This window comes from Salvelinus fontinalis, chromosome 31 (genome assembly GCF_029448725.1).
Source record: "Salvelinus fontinalis isolate EN_2023a chromosome 31, ASM2944872v1, whole genome shotgun sequence".
In the NCBI taxonomy this organism is placed as follows: Eukaryota; Metazoa; Chordata; class Actinopteri; order Salmoniformes; family Salmonidae; genus Salvelinus; species Salvelinus fontinalis.
This window is the reverse complement of record NC_074695.1, coordinates 3,006,596-3,020,281: the sequence shown is the minus strand read 5'-3', so window position 1 is coordinate 3,020,281 and position 13,686 is coordinate 3,006,596. Positions and strand designations below refer to the sequence as shown.

The 13,686-nt window shown below is 44.6% G+C and overlaps 1 protein-coding gene across 1 annotated transcript in view; it reads left to right on the top strand.

The window, feature by feature from the left end:
- The window catches only part of LOC129829423 (filamin-A-like), a 313,184-nt gene that overhangs the window by 148,297 nt on the left and 151,201 nt on the right, over positions 1–13,686 (top strand). The window contains exons 34-39 of the mRNA XM_055891112.1: positions 3,302–3,430; positions 4,140–4,313; positions 6,029–6,190; positions 6,489–6,692; positions 10,609–10,761; positions 11,005–11,127. Of these exons, the coding sequence (XP_055747087.1) occupies positions 3,302–3,430; positions 4,140–4,313; positions 6,029–6,190; positions 6,489–6,692; positions 10,609–10,761; positions 11,005–11,127 (945 nt within the window). The remainder of the gene's footprint in view (positions 1–3,301; positions 3,431–4,139; positions 4,314–6,028; positions 6,191–6,488; positions 6,693–10,608; positions 10,762–11,004; positions 11,128–13,686) is intronic.

Genomic DNA, 13,686 nt, shown 5'->3' with positions numbered 1-13,686 from the left:
TAACAGTACACATATACACACTAACATTAACAGTACACATATACACACTAACATTACACATATACACACTAACATTAACAATACACACTAACATTAACAGTACACATATACACACTAACATTAACATTACACACTAACATTAACAGTACACATATACACACTAACATTAACATTACACACTAACATTAACAGTACACATATACACACTAACATTAACAGTACACATATACACACTAACATTACACATATACACACTAACATTAACAGTACACATATACACACTAACATTACACATATACACACTAACATTAGCATTACACATATACACACTAATATTACACACTAACATTAACAGTACACATATACACACTAACATTACACATATACACACTAACATTAACAGTACACACTAACACTAACAGTACACATATACACACTAACATTAACATTACACACTAACATTAACATTACACATATACACACTAACATTAACAGTACACATATACACACTAACATTAACAGTACACATATACACACTAACATTACACATATACACACTAACATTAACAGTACACATATACACACTAACATTACACATATACACACTAACATTACACATATACACACTAACATTAGCATTACACATATACACACTAATATTACACACTAACATTAACAGTACACATATACACACTAACATTACACATATACACACTAACTGTGGGTAAGCCAGTTGACTCTGAAAAACAAATCAAATCAAATTTTATTGGTCACATGGTTAGCAGATGTTATTGGTCACATGGTTAGCAGATGTTATTGGTCACATGGTTAGCAGATGTTATTGGTCACATGGTTAGCAGATGTTATTGGTCACATGGTTAGCAGATGTTATTGGTCACATGGTTAGCAGATGTTATTGGTCACATGGTTAGCAGATGTTATTGGTCACATGGTTAGCAGATGTTATTGGTCACATGGTTAGCAGATGTTATTGGTCACATGGTTAGCAGATGTTATTGGTCACATGGTTAGCAGATGTTTTTGCGAGTGTTGCGAAATGCTTGTGCTTCTAGTTCCAACAGTGCAGTAATATCTGACAAGTAATATCTAACAATTTCACAACATATACCCAATGCACACAAATATAAGTAAGGAATCGAATTGAGAATATATAAATATATGGACGAGCAATGTTAGAGCGACATAGACTAAGAATAGTCTAAGAATATGAGATGAGTAATGCAAGATATGTAAACATGATTAAAGTGACTAGTGATCCATTTATTAAAGTTGCCAATGATTTCAAGTCTGTATGTTGGCAGCAGCCTCTAAGGTGCTACTCATGGCTGTTTAACAGTCTGATGGCCTTGAGATAGAAGCTGGTTTTCAGTCTCTCGGTCCCTGCTTTGATGCACCTGTACTGACCTCGCCTTCTGGATGATAGCGGGGTGAACAGGCAGTGGCTTGGGTGGTTGTTGTCCTTGATGATCTTTATGGCCTTCCTGTGACATCGGGTGCTGTAGGTGTCCTGGAGGGCAGGTAGTTTGCCCCCGGTGATGCGTTGTGCAGACCTCACTACCCTCTGGAGAGCCTTACGGTTGTGGGCGGAGCAGTTGCCATACCAGGTGGTGATACAGCCCGACAGGATGCTCTCAATTGTGCATCTGTAAAAGTGTGTGAGGGTTTTTGGTGACAAGCCAAATTTCTTCAGCCTCCTGAGCTTGAAGAGGCGGTGTTGCACCTTCTTCACCAAACTGTCTGTGTAGGTGGATCATGTCAGTTTGTCAGTGATGTGTACCCCGTGAAACTTAAAACTTTCCACCTTCTCCACTACTGACCCGTCGATGTGGATAGTGGGGTGCTCCCTCTGCTGTTTCCTGAAGTCCACGATCATCTCCTTTGATTTGTTGACGTTGAGTGAGAGGTTATTTTCCTGACACCACACTCCCAGAGCCTCACCTCCTCCTCTGATAAACAGTAAGTCTCTTTATTTAGAGGCTTGTTGGGTGTTGAGTCAAAGGTGTTCCGAACATGGATTGACTCAGGGGGGTGAATACTTATCAAATCAACGTGTATTAGGGTTTTATTTTTCATTCATCTTCTACTTTGACATTATATAGTATTTTGTTGTAGATCTTTGACAAGAAATTACAATTAAATCTGTTTTCATCCCACTTCGTGAAATAATAAAACGTGAAGAAATCCAAGGGGGTGAATACTTACGATACTCACTATATACTGTATAATTAGCTCAACAATACCAATTACACCACTCGCTCCATCATACCACTTTACGGTTATTATTTGGAAAAGAGGAAGTCATCTCAGAATATTTAGGACCCTTAGCTTCTACAACTGCATTGCTTGCTGTTTTAGGCTGGGTTTCTGTACAGCACTTTGTGACATTGGCTGATGTAAACAGGGCTTTATGAATACATTTGATTGATTGATTGATAGATTACTTGGCCAAGAACCTCTCCTGTGATAGCTAACAGTATTGGTCTGGATCTGGACATGCTGATTCTCTCTCTCTCTCTCTCTCTCTCTCTCTCTCTCTCTCTCTCTCTCTCTCTCTCTCTCTCTCTCTCTCTCTCTCTCTCTCTCTCTCTCTCTCTCTCTCTCTCTCTCTCTCTCTCTCTCTCTCTCTCCTCTCTCTCCTCTCTCTCCTCTCTCTCCTCTCTCTCTCATCTCCTCCCTCTCCTCTCTCATCTCCTCCCTCTCCTCTCTCTTTTCTCTCTCTCCTCTCTCTCTCTCATCTCCTCCCTCTCCTCTCTCTCCTCTCTCCTCTCTCTCTCTCCTCTCTCTCTCTCCTCTCTCTCTCTCATCTCCTCCCTCTCTCTCTCTCCTCTCTCTCCTCTCTCTCTCTCCTCTCTCTCTCTCATCTCCTCCCTCTCCTCTCTCTCCTCTCTCTCCTCTCTCTCTCTCATCTCCTCCCTCTCCTCTCTCTCTCTCATCTCCTCCCTCTCTCTCTCTCCTCTCTCTCCTCTCTCTCTCTCCTCTCTCTCTCTCTCTCATCTCCTCCCTCTCCTCTCTCTCCTCTCTCTCCTCTCTCTCTCTCATCTCCTCCCTCTCCTCTCTCTCTCGTCTCTCTTTTCTCTCTCTCCTCTCTCTCTCTCATCTCCTCCCTCTCTCTCTCTCATCTCTCTCCTCTCTCTCCTCTCTCTCCTCTCTCTCCTCTCTCTCCTCTCTCTCCTCTCTCTCCTCTCTCTTTTCTCTTTCTCTCTCTCCTCCCCACTCTCTCTGTCTCTCTCTCGCTCTCTCTCTCTCTCTCTCCTCTCTTTCTCCTCTCTCTCTGTAACAGGTAGTCCCCTCCAGTTCTATGTGGACTATGTGAACAGCGGGAACGTCAGTGCGTACGGACCGGGCCTTATCCACGGGACCGTCAACAAACCTGCTGTCTTCACAGTCAACACCAAGGACGCAGGAGAGGGTAGGACACACACAAGCACATGCACTCATAGGAAACCAGCCAATCAACACACACAAGCACATGCACTCATAGGAAACCAGCCAATCAACACACACAAGCACATGCACTCATGGGAAACCAGCCAATCAACACACACAAGCACATGCACTCATGGGAAACCAGCCAATCAACACACACAAGCACATGCACTCATGGGAAACCAGCCAATCAACACACACAAGCACATGCACTCATGGCTAACCAGCCAATCAACACACACAAGCACATGCACTCATGGGAAACCAGCCAATCAACACACACAAGCACATGCACTCATAGGAAACCAGCCAATCAACACACACAAGCACATGCACTCATAGGAAACCAGCCAATCAACACACACAAGCACATGCACTCATGGGAAACCAGCCAATCAACACACACAAGCACATGCACTCATGGGAAACCAGCCAATCAACACACACAAGCACATGCACTCATGGGAAACCAGCCAATCAACACACACAAGCACATGCACTCATGGCAAACCAGCCAATCAACACACACAAGCACATGCACTCATGGGAAACCAGCCAATCAACACACATGTAACACACAATTAATAGCAGTTAAATTATAAATCAATCATAAGCACAATAAATATGAGCTGTGTTGGTTCACGAACAGAGTTGATGTGTATAATTTATATATTTTATCTCTCTCCTGGTAGGTGGTCTGTCGCTGGCCATCGACGGTCCATCTAAAGCCGACATCAGCTGTGTGGATAACCAGGATGGAACGTGTTCTGTGTCCTACCTGCCTGTTCTACCTGGAGACTACAGTATCCTGGTCAAATACAATGACAAACACATCCCCGGCAGCCCCTTCTCAGCCCGCATCACAGGTAATCCCCAGCAGCCCCTTCTCAGCCCGCATCACAGGTAATCCCCAGCAGCCCCTTCTCAGCCCGCATCACAGGTAATCCCCAGCAGCCCCTTCTCAGCCCGCATCACAGGTAATCCCCAGCAGCCCCTTCTCAGCCCGCATCACAGGTAATCCCCAGCAGCCCCTTCTCAGCCCGCATCACAGGTAATCCCCGGCAGCCCCTTCTCAGCCCGCATCACAGGTAATCCCCGGCAGCCCCTTCTCAGCCTGCATCACAGGTAATCCCAGGCAGCCCCTTCTCAGCCCGCATCACAGGTAATCCCCGGCAGCCCCTTCTCAGCCCGCATCACAGGTAATCCCAGGCAGCCCCTTCTCAGCCCGCATCACAGGTAATCCCAGGCAGCCCCTTCTCAGCCCGCATCACAGGTAATCCCAGGCAGCCCCTTCTCAGCCCGCATCACAGGTAATCCCCGGCAGCCCCTTCTCAGCCCGCATCACAGGTAATCCCCGGCAGCCCCTTCTCAGCCCGCATCACAGGTAATCCCCGGCAGCCCCTTCTCAGCCCGCATCACAGGTAATCCCCGGCAGCCCCTTCTCCGCCTGCATCACAGGTAATCCCCGGCAGCCCCTTCTCAGCCCGCATCACAGGTAATCCCAGGCAGCCCCTTCTCAGCCCGCATCACAGGTAATCCCAGGCAGCCCCTTCTCCGCCCGCATCACAGGTAATCCCCGGCAGCCCCTTCTCAGCCTGCATCACAGGTAATCCCCGGCAGCCCCTTCTCAGCCCGCATCACAGGTAATCCCCGGCAGCCCCTTCTCCGCCTGCATCACAGGTAATCCCAGGCAGCCCCTTCTCGGCCCGCATCACAGGTAATCCCCGGCAGCCCATTCTCGGCCCGCATCACAGGTAATCCCCGGCAGCCCCTTCTCAGCCTGCATCACAGGTAATCCCCAGCAGCCCATTCTCAGCCCGCATCACAGGTAATCCCAGGCAGCCCATTCTCAGCCCGCATCACAGGTAATCCCAGGCAGCCCATTCTCAGCCCGCATCACAGGTAATCCCAGGCAGCCCATTCTCAGCCCGCATCACAGGTAATCCCCAGCAGCCCATTCTCAGCCCGCATCACAGGTAATCCCAGGCAGCCCATTCTCAGCCCACATCACAGGTAACACATTATTTAAGGTTTATGTGAAAAATGGGGACATGAGAATGTGTGGATGTAATGGATGTATAAAATAGCACAAATGTCTCCTAGGTGATGACTCTATGAGGATGTCCCATCTGAAGGTGGCTCTGCTACTGACATCCCATAATAATATTATCTCTGTCTCCTAGGTGATGACTCTATGAGGATGTCCCATCTGAAGGTGGGCTCTGCTACTGACATCCCATAATAATATTCTCTCTGTCTCCTAGGTGATTACGCTGAGGATGTCCCATCTGAAGGTGGCTCTGCTGCTGACATCCCATAATAATATTCTCTCTGTCTCCTAGGTGATGACTCTATGAGGATGTCCCATCTGAAGGTGGGCTCTGCTACTGACATCCCATAATAATATTCTCTCTGTCTCCTAGGTGATTACGCTGAGGATGTCCCATCTGAAGGTGGCTCTGCTGCTGACATCCCATAATAATATTCTCTCTGTCTCCTAGGTGATGACTCTATGAGGATGTCCCATCTGAAGGTGGCTCTGCTGCTGACATCCCATAATAATATTCTCTCTGTCTCCTAGGTGATGACTCTATGAGGATGTCCCATCTGAAGGTGGGCTCTGCTGCTGACATCCCATTGGACATCGGAGAGCTGGACCTGAGTCAGCTGACTGCTTGTCTGACCACGCCCTCGGGCCAGGAGGAACCCTGCCACCTCAAGATGCTTCGTAACGGACATGTCGGTCAGTATGTGTGTGTGTGTGTGTGTGTGTGTGTGTGTGTGTGTGTGTGTGTGTGTGTGTGTGTGTGTGTGTGTGTGTGTGTGTGTGTGTGTGTGTGTGTGTGTGTGTGTGTGTGTGTGTTGTGGGCACATGGTGTGTGTGTTCCTCTGTTAAACAGAAACAGACTATCAACTGTCCTTTGTCTGATTTAAAATGCCTCAGCCATAAGTCCAACTATAAAAATACAATTAAGTCAACATGACAGATTGTGGTCCTCGTTCTCAGAAGCTCCACTGCCTCTATAACTTTCCTGCTACAGGCATCTCGTTTGTTCCCACGGAGATTGGAGAGCACCTGGTGAACATCAAGAAAAACAGACACCATATTCCCAGCAGCCCCATCACTGTGATGATCAGCCAATCAGGGATCGGCGACGCCAGCCGGGTGTGTGTGACTGGCCAGGGCCTCAGTGAGGCCAAAACCTTCGAACCCGCTGAGTTCATCATCGACACACACGAAGCAGGTCAGTGATGGTGTTTGGTGAGTTCATCGACACACACGAAGCAGGTCAGTGATGGTGTTTGGTGAGTTCATCGACACACACGAAGCAGGTCAGTGATGGTGTTTGGTGAGTTCATCGACACACACGAAGCAGGTCAGTGATGCTGTTTGGTGAGTTCATCGATACACACGAAGCAGGTCAGTGATGGTGTTTGGTGAGTTCATCGACACACGCGAAGCAGGTCAGTGATGGTGTTTGGTGAGTTCATCGACACACACGAAGCAGGTCAGTGATGGTGTTTGGTGAGTTCATCGACACACGCGAAGCAGGTCAGTGATGGTGTTTGGTGAGTTCATCGACACACGCGAAGCAGGTCAGTGATGGTGTTTGGTGAGTTCATCGACACACACGAAGCAGGTCAGTGATGGTGTTTGGTGAGTTCATCGACACACACGAAGCAGGTCAGTGATGGTGTTTGGTGAGTTCATCGACACACGAAGCAGGTCAGTGATGGTGTTTGGTGAGTTCATCGACACACGCGAAGCAGGTCAGTGATGGTGTTTGGTGAGTTCATCGACACACGCGAAGCAGGTCAGTGATGGTGTTTGGTGAGTTCATCGACACACGCGAAGCAGGTCAGTGATGCTGTTTGGTGAGTTCATCGACACACACGAAGCAGGTCAGTGATGGTGTTTGGTGAGTTCACCATCTGCTGTCCTTATCAGCCATCTACTTCATGTGTTTGAGGGGTGTAAAATACACTTGGCTCTTAAATCTCACTGGGTTGATTGCTTTCATTTTACTCTTGCGACTCTATCCCACTCTTGCTTGTTCCATTCGTTTTTTCCCGTGAAAACGTTTGTAGTGACCTCTCAAACACACTCCAGTAATTGCTGAAATGGGCTCAATGGAATACAAAAATTTCCTGGTACATCTGTCAGAATGCCACTTCTTAGTTGGGGATTTAACTAACATCACAACAAAGAGAGACATTTAACTAACATCACAACAAAGATAAACATTAACTTACATCACAACAAAGAGAAACATTAACTAACATCACAACAAAGAGAAACATTAACTTACATCACAACAAAGAGAAACATTAACGTACATCACAACAAAGAGAAACATTAACTAACATCACAACAAAGAGAAACATTAACTAACATCACAACAAAGAGAAACATTAACTTACATCACAACAAAGAGAAACATTAACTTACATCACAACAAAGAGAAACATTAACTTACATCACAACAAAGAGAAACATTAACTTACATCACAACAAAGAGAAACATTAACTTTAGATTATTTTGATTGAAAAGTGTTGAAATTTTACATGTTGATTTGAAATTGTCTGAGTATCCTTCTCTTGATACACTTTATACAAGAGAACTTGACCCCAACAGTAATGAGTAAATATAGCTGTGAGCAGCAATGAACGGGGTTCACAGGATGACAGAAAGGACACAATATCAACAAAGCAACACTATCATGTAGGAAATATGTGACTTGATTCAGGAAACTAGGCGTATGTCGCAATTCACAACTTCACAGGAGAGCCGTTTGAACGTACATTTTTTTTTAAATCAAAATGTGTTCTTTGGCGAGCACTGTTCAGTGAGCTGTTCTCTCTCTCTCTTAGATGTCTGGAAGTAGATGTTTGTACAGAATGGTTGGATCAACCCTTAAAGAGATGGGTGGGGTTAAGGCTTAACTTCTCTGGGATATGTGGGACGCTTGCGTCCCACTTGGCCAAAAGCCAGGGAAATGCAGAGCGCCAAATCCAAATAAAATGATATAAAAATCTAACTTTCATTAAATCACACATGTAAGATACAAAATTAAAGCTACACTCGTTGAGAATCCAGCCAACAGGTCAGATTTCAAAAAAGGCTTTTCGGCGAAAGCATAAGATGCTATTATCTGATGATAGCACAACAGTAAACAAAGAGAGTGTAGCATATTTCAACCCTGCAGGCGCAACACAAAACGCAGAAATAAAATATAAATCATGCCTTACCTTTGACGAGCTTCTGTTGTTGGCACTCCAATATGTCCCATAAACATCACAAATGGTTCTTTTGTTCGACTAATTCCGTCTATACATGTCCAAAATGTCCATTTATTTGGCGCGTTTGATCCAGAAAAAAACAGCTTCCAATTTGCGCAACGTCACTACAAAATATCTAAATAATTACCTGTAAACTTTGCCAAAACATTTCAAAGTACTTTTGTAATACAACTTTAGGTATTTTTAAATGTTAATAATCGATTAAATTGAAGACGGGTCTATCTGTTTTCAGTACAGGAGGACAACAAACTAACGCTACTTTTCTAGTCTTGCGCAACTCTCAAACAGTAGACATAACGTTACTCTGATTCAAGATGGCCGTACTTCTTCATTGCACAAAGGAATAACCTCAACCAATTTCCAATCACTGGTGACATCCAGTGGAAGCGGTAGGAACTGCAAACAAGTCCCTTGGAAATATAGTATCCCAATGAAACCTCATTGAACAGACAGTGACCTCAACAACAAAAAAATTCTGAATGGTTAGTCCTCGGGGTTTTGCCTGCTACATAAGTTCTGTTATACTCACAGACATGATTCAAACAGTTTTAGAAACTTCAGAGTGTTTTCTATCCAAATCTACTAATAATATGCATATCTTATATTCTGGGGATGAGTAGAAGGAAGTTGAAATTGGGCACGCTATTTATCCAAAAGTGAAAATGCTGCCCCCTATCCTGAAGAAGTTTTAAGAGGGTGTGAACAATGCTGAATGGGTGTAGACAAAGGGCTCTCCAATAGTAGTACCAACTCAATATCAGGAAGGTGTTCCTAATGTTTGGTATACTCAATGTATATGCATTATAAGAAAAAGCAAAGTAGAATAGAATATCTACATTCCCACAAAAATGCTTGAACATTTAAATATTTGTCAGTACAATGTTTTATGTGCTAAAATTCAGTCAATATCTACTGGATAATAAATCAAATAAATAAAAAATAAAAGTTTGGAATATCTTCATCCATTGTTCAGCTGTTGCATTTTACAGAATTCTATTAACCTTTTAACAATTTTGACAATCGTTTCTACTTTAATTATTTCATACTTAATTTGTCTTTTGTTTCATGATTTATTTATTCATTTGATTGTATTACTGTTAACACTGTATGTATTGGCTGATGCAATCAAATTTGGGATTATTAAAGTTTCTATTTTAGTCTGTTATCTTTTATTATTTTATCTTATCTTGAAGTGTGTTGAGATTTTGACTTTCACTTTAGATGACGTTTGATGTCATTTGCTTTAGTCTATGAGGGTCTGAGTCTGTCCATCGAGGGCCCCAGTAAGGTGGACATTAACACAGTGTGTCTGTGTCTGTGTGCAGGCTATGGGGGTCTGAGTCTGTCCATCGAGGGCCCCAGTAAGGTGGACATTAACACTGTGTGTCTGTGTCTGTGTGTAGGCTATGGGGGTCTGAGTCTGTCCATCGAGGGCCCCAGTAAGGTGGACATTAACACTGTGTGTCTGTGTGTAGGCTATGGGGGTCTGAGTCTGTCCATCGAGGGCCCCAGTAAGGTGGACATTAACACTGTGTGTCTGTGTCTGTGTGTAGGCTATGGGGGTCTGAGTCTGTCCATCGAGGGCCCCAGTAAGGTGGACATTAACACTGTGTGTCTGTGTCTGTGTGTAGGCTATGGGGGTCTGAGTCTGTCCATCGAGGGCCCCAGTAAGGTGGACATTAACACTGTGTGTCTGTGTGTAGGCTATGGGGGTCTGAGTCTGTCCATCGAGGGCCCCAGTAAGGTGGACATTAACACTGTGTGTCTGTGTCTGTGTGTAGGCTATGGGGGTCTGAGTCTGTCCATCGAGGGCCCCAGTAAGGTGGACATTAACACTGTGTGTCTGTGTCTGTGTGTAGGCTATGGGGGTCTGAGTCTGTCCATCGAGGGCCCCAGTAAGGTGGACATTAACACTGAGGACCAGGAGGATGGCACCTGTAAGGTCAGCTACTGCCCTACTGAACCAGGAAACTACATCATCAACATCAAGTTCGCCGACCAACACGTACCAGGTAATATATAATAATATAGTACATAATAAAGTCGTCTGTCCATTCTTTTGAATAATATAATAAATTGTGTATCTGAACAATTTAAATAAGTATGTGTGTGTGTGTGTGTGTGTGTGTGTGTGTGTGTGTGTGTGTGTGTGTGTGTGTGTGTGTGTGTGTGTGTGTGTGTGTGTGTGTGTGTGTGTGTGTGTGTGTGTGTGTGTGTGTGTGTGTGTGTGTGTGTGTGTGTGTGTGTGTGTGTAGGGAGTGCGTTCACAGTGAAGGTGACCGGAGAAGGGAGGATGAAGGAGAGTATCACCATGACGAAGAGAGCAGCATCTGTTGCTAACGTGGGCAGCCAGTGTGACCTCAGCCTCAAGATCCCAGGTACCCTCTCTACCATCCAGGAGATGCTGATCAGATCAGTACACCTGCCTCAAGATCCCAGGTATGGGGATTCCAATTTACTGGATAGCAACAATAGTGATGTTGGATCATTCTCCGGTATCATGCTTAATGATGGGATGACAGAGCTCTGCTTAATGATGGGATGACAGAGCTCTGCTTAATGATGGGATGACAGAGCTCTGCTTAATGATGGGATGACAGAGCTCTGTTTAATGATGGGATGACAGAGATCTGCATAATGATGGGATGACAGAGCTCTGCTTAATGATGGGATGACAGAGCTCTGCATAATGATGGGATGACAGAGCTCTGCTTAATGATGGGATGACAGAGCTCTGTTTAATGATGGGATGACAGAGATCTGCATAATGATGGGATGACAGAGCTCTGCTTAGTGATGGGATGACAGAGCTTTGCTTAATGATGGGATGACAGAGATCTGCTTAATGATGGGATGACAGAGCTCTGCTTAATGATGGGATGACAGAGCTCTGCTTAATGATGGGATGACAGAGCTCTGCTTAATGATGGGATGACAGAGATCTGCTTAGTGATGGGATGACAGAGATCTGCTTAATGATGGGATGACAGTGCTCTGCTTAGTGATGGGATGACAGAGATCTGCTTTATGATGGGATGACAGAGATCTGCTTAATGATGGGATGACAGAGCTCTGCATAATGATGGGATGACAGAGCTCTGCTTAATGATGGGATGACAGTGCTCTGCTTAGTGATGGGATGACAGAGATCTGCTTAATGATGGGATGACAGAGCTCTGCTTAATGATGGGATGACAGAGCTCTGCTTAGTGATGGGATGACAGAGCTCTGTTTAATGATGGGATGACAGAGCTCTGCTTAATGATGGGATGACAGAGATCTGCTTAATGATGGGATGACAGAGCTCTGTTTAATGATGGGATGACAGAGCTCTGCTTAATGATGGGATGACAGAGCTCTGCTTAATGATGGGATGACAGAGCTCTGCTTAATGATGGGATGACAGAGATCTGCTTAGTGATGGGATGACAGAGCTCTGCTTAATGATGGGATGACAGTGCTCTGCTTAGTGATGGGATGACAGAGATCTGCTTAATGATGGGATGACAGAGATCTGCTTAATGATGGGATGACAGAGCTCTGCATAATGATGGGATGACAGAGCTCTGCTTAATGATGGGATGACAGTGCTCTGCTTAGTGATGGGATGACAGAGATCTGCTTAATGATGGGATGACAGAGCTCTGCTTAATGATGGGATGACAGAGCTCTGCTTAGTGATGGGATGACAGAGCTCTGTTTAATGATGGGATGACAGAGCTCTGCTTAATGATGGGATGACAGAGCTCTGCTTAATGATGGGATGACAGAGCTCTGCTTAATGATGGGATGACAGAGCTCTGCTTAATGATGGGATGACAGAGCTCTGCTTAATGATGGGATGACAGAGCTCTGCTTAATGATGGGATGACAGAGCTCTGTTTAATGATGGGATGACAGAGCTCTGCTTAATGATTGGATGACAGAGCTCTGCTTAATGATGGGATGACAGAGCTCTGCTTAATGATGGGATGACAGTGCTCTGCTTAATGATGGGATGACAGAGCTCTGCTTAATGATGGGATGACAGAGCTCTGCTTAATGATGGGATGACAGAGCTCTGCTTAATGATGGGATGACAGAGCTCTGCTTAATGATGGGATGACAGAGCTCTGCTTAATGATGGGATGACAGAGCTCTGCGTAATGATGGGATGACAGAGATCTGCTTAATGATGGGATGACAGAGATCTGCTTAATGATGGGATGACAGAGCTCTGCTTAGTGATGGGATGACAGAGATCTGCTTAATGATTGGATGACAGAGATCTGCTTAATGATGGGATGACAGAGCTCTGCTTAATGATGGGATGACAGAGCTCTGCTTAATGATGGGATGACAGAGCTCTGCTTAATGATGGGATGACAGAGCTCTGCTTAATGATGGGATGACAGAGCTCTGCTTAATGATGGGATGACAGAGTTCTGCTTAATGATGGGATGACAGAGCTCTGTTTAATGATGGGATGACAGAGCTCTGCTTAATGAAGGGATGACAGAGCTCTGTTTAATGATGGGATGACAGAGCTCTGCATAATGATGGGATGACAGAGCTCTGCTTAATGATGGGATGACAGAGCTCTGCTTAATGATGGGATGACAGAGCTCTACTTAATTACACCAACAGAAAATACAGTTAGCAACAGAATTTGGAGAATGAACATCTTCTGGATCTGAAATGTATTAAAAACAGAAATGAAAAAATGAAAACCTTTTACCATTACAAATGTAGACCGAGAAAAGCCGACTGCCGATATAACTGGGGATGCCTTTAAGGTATACAACAAAACAGGAGAACAATAATCTCATACTCAGCAATAGTTAAATCTGTTTTAGAAATTACAATTAAAGAAAAATAAATCACTATCTTAGAAAAATACCATAACTGATCTTTACAAGATAAAGAAGAACATTTCTGAACTTAACCCTGTGTGTGTT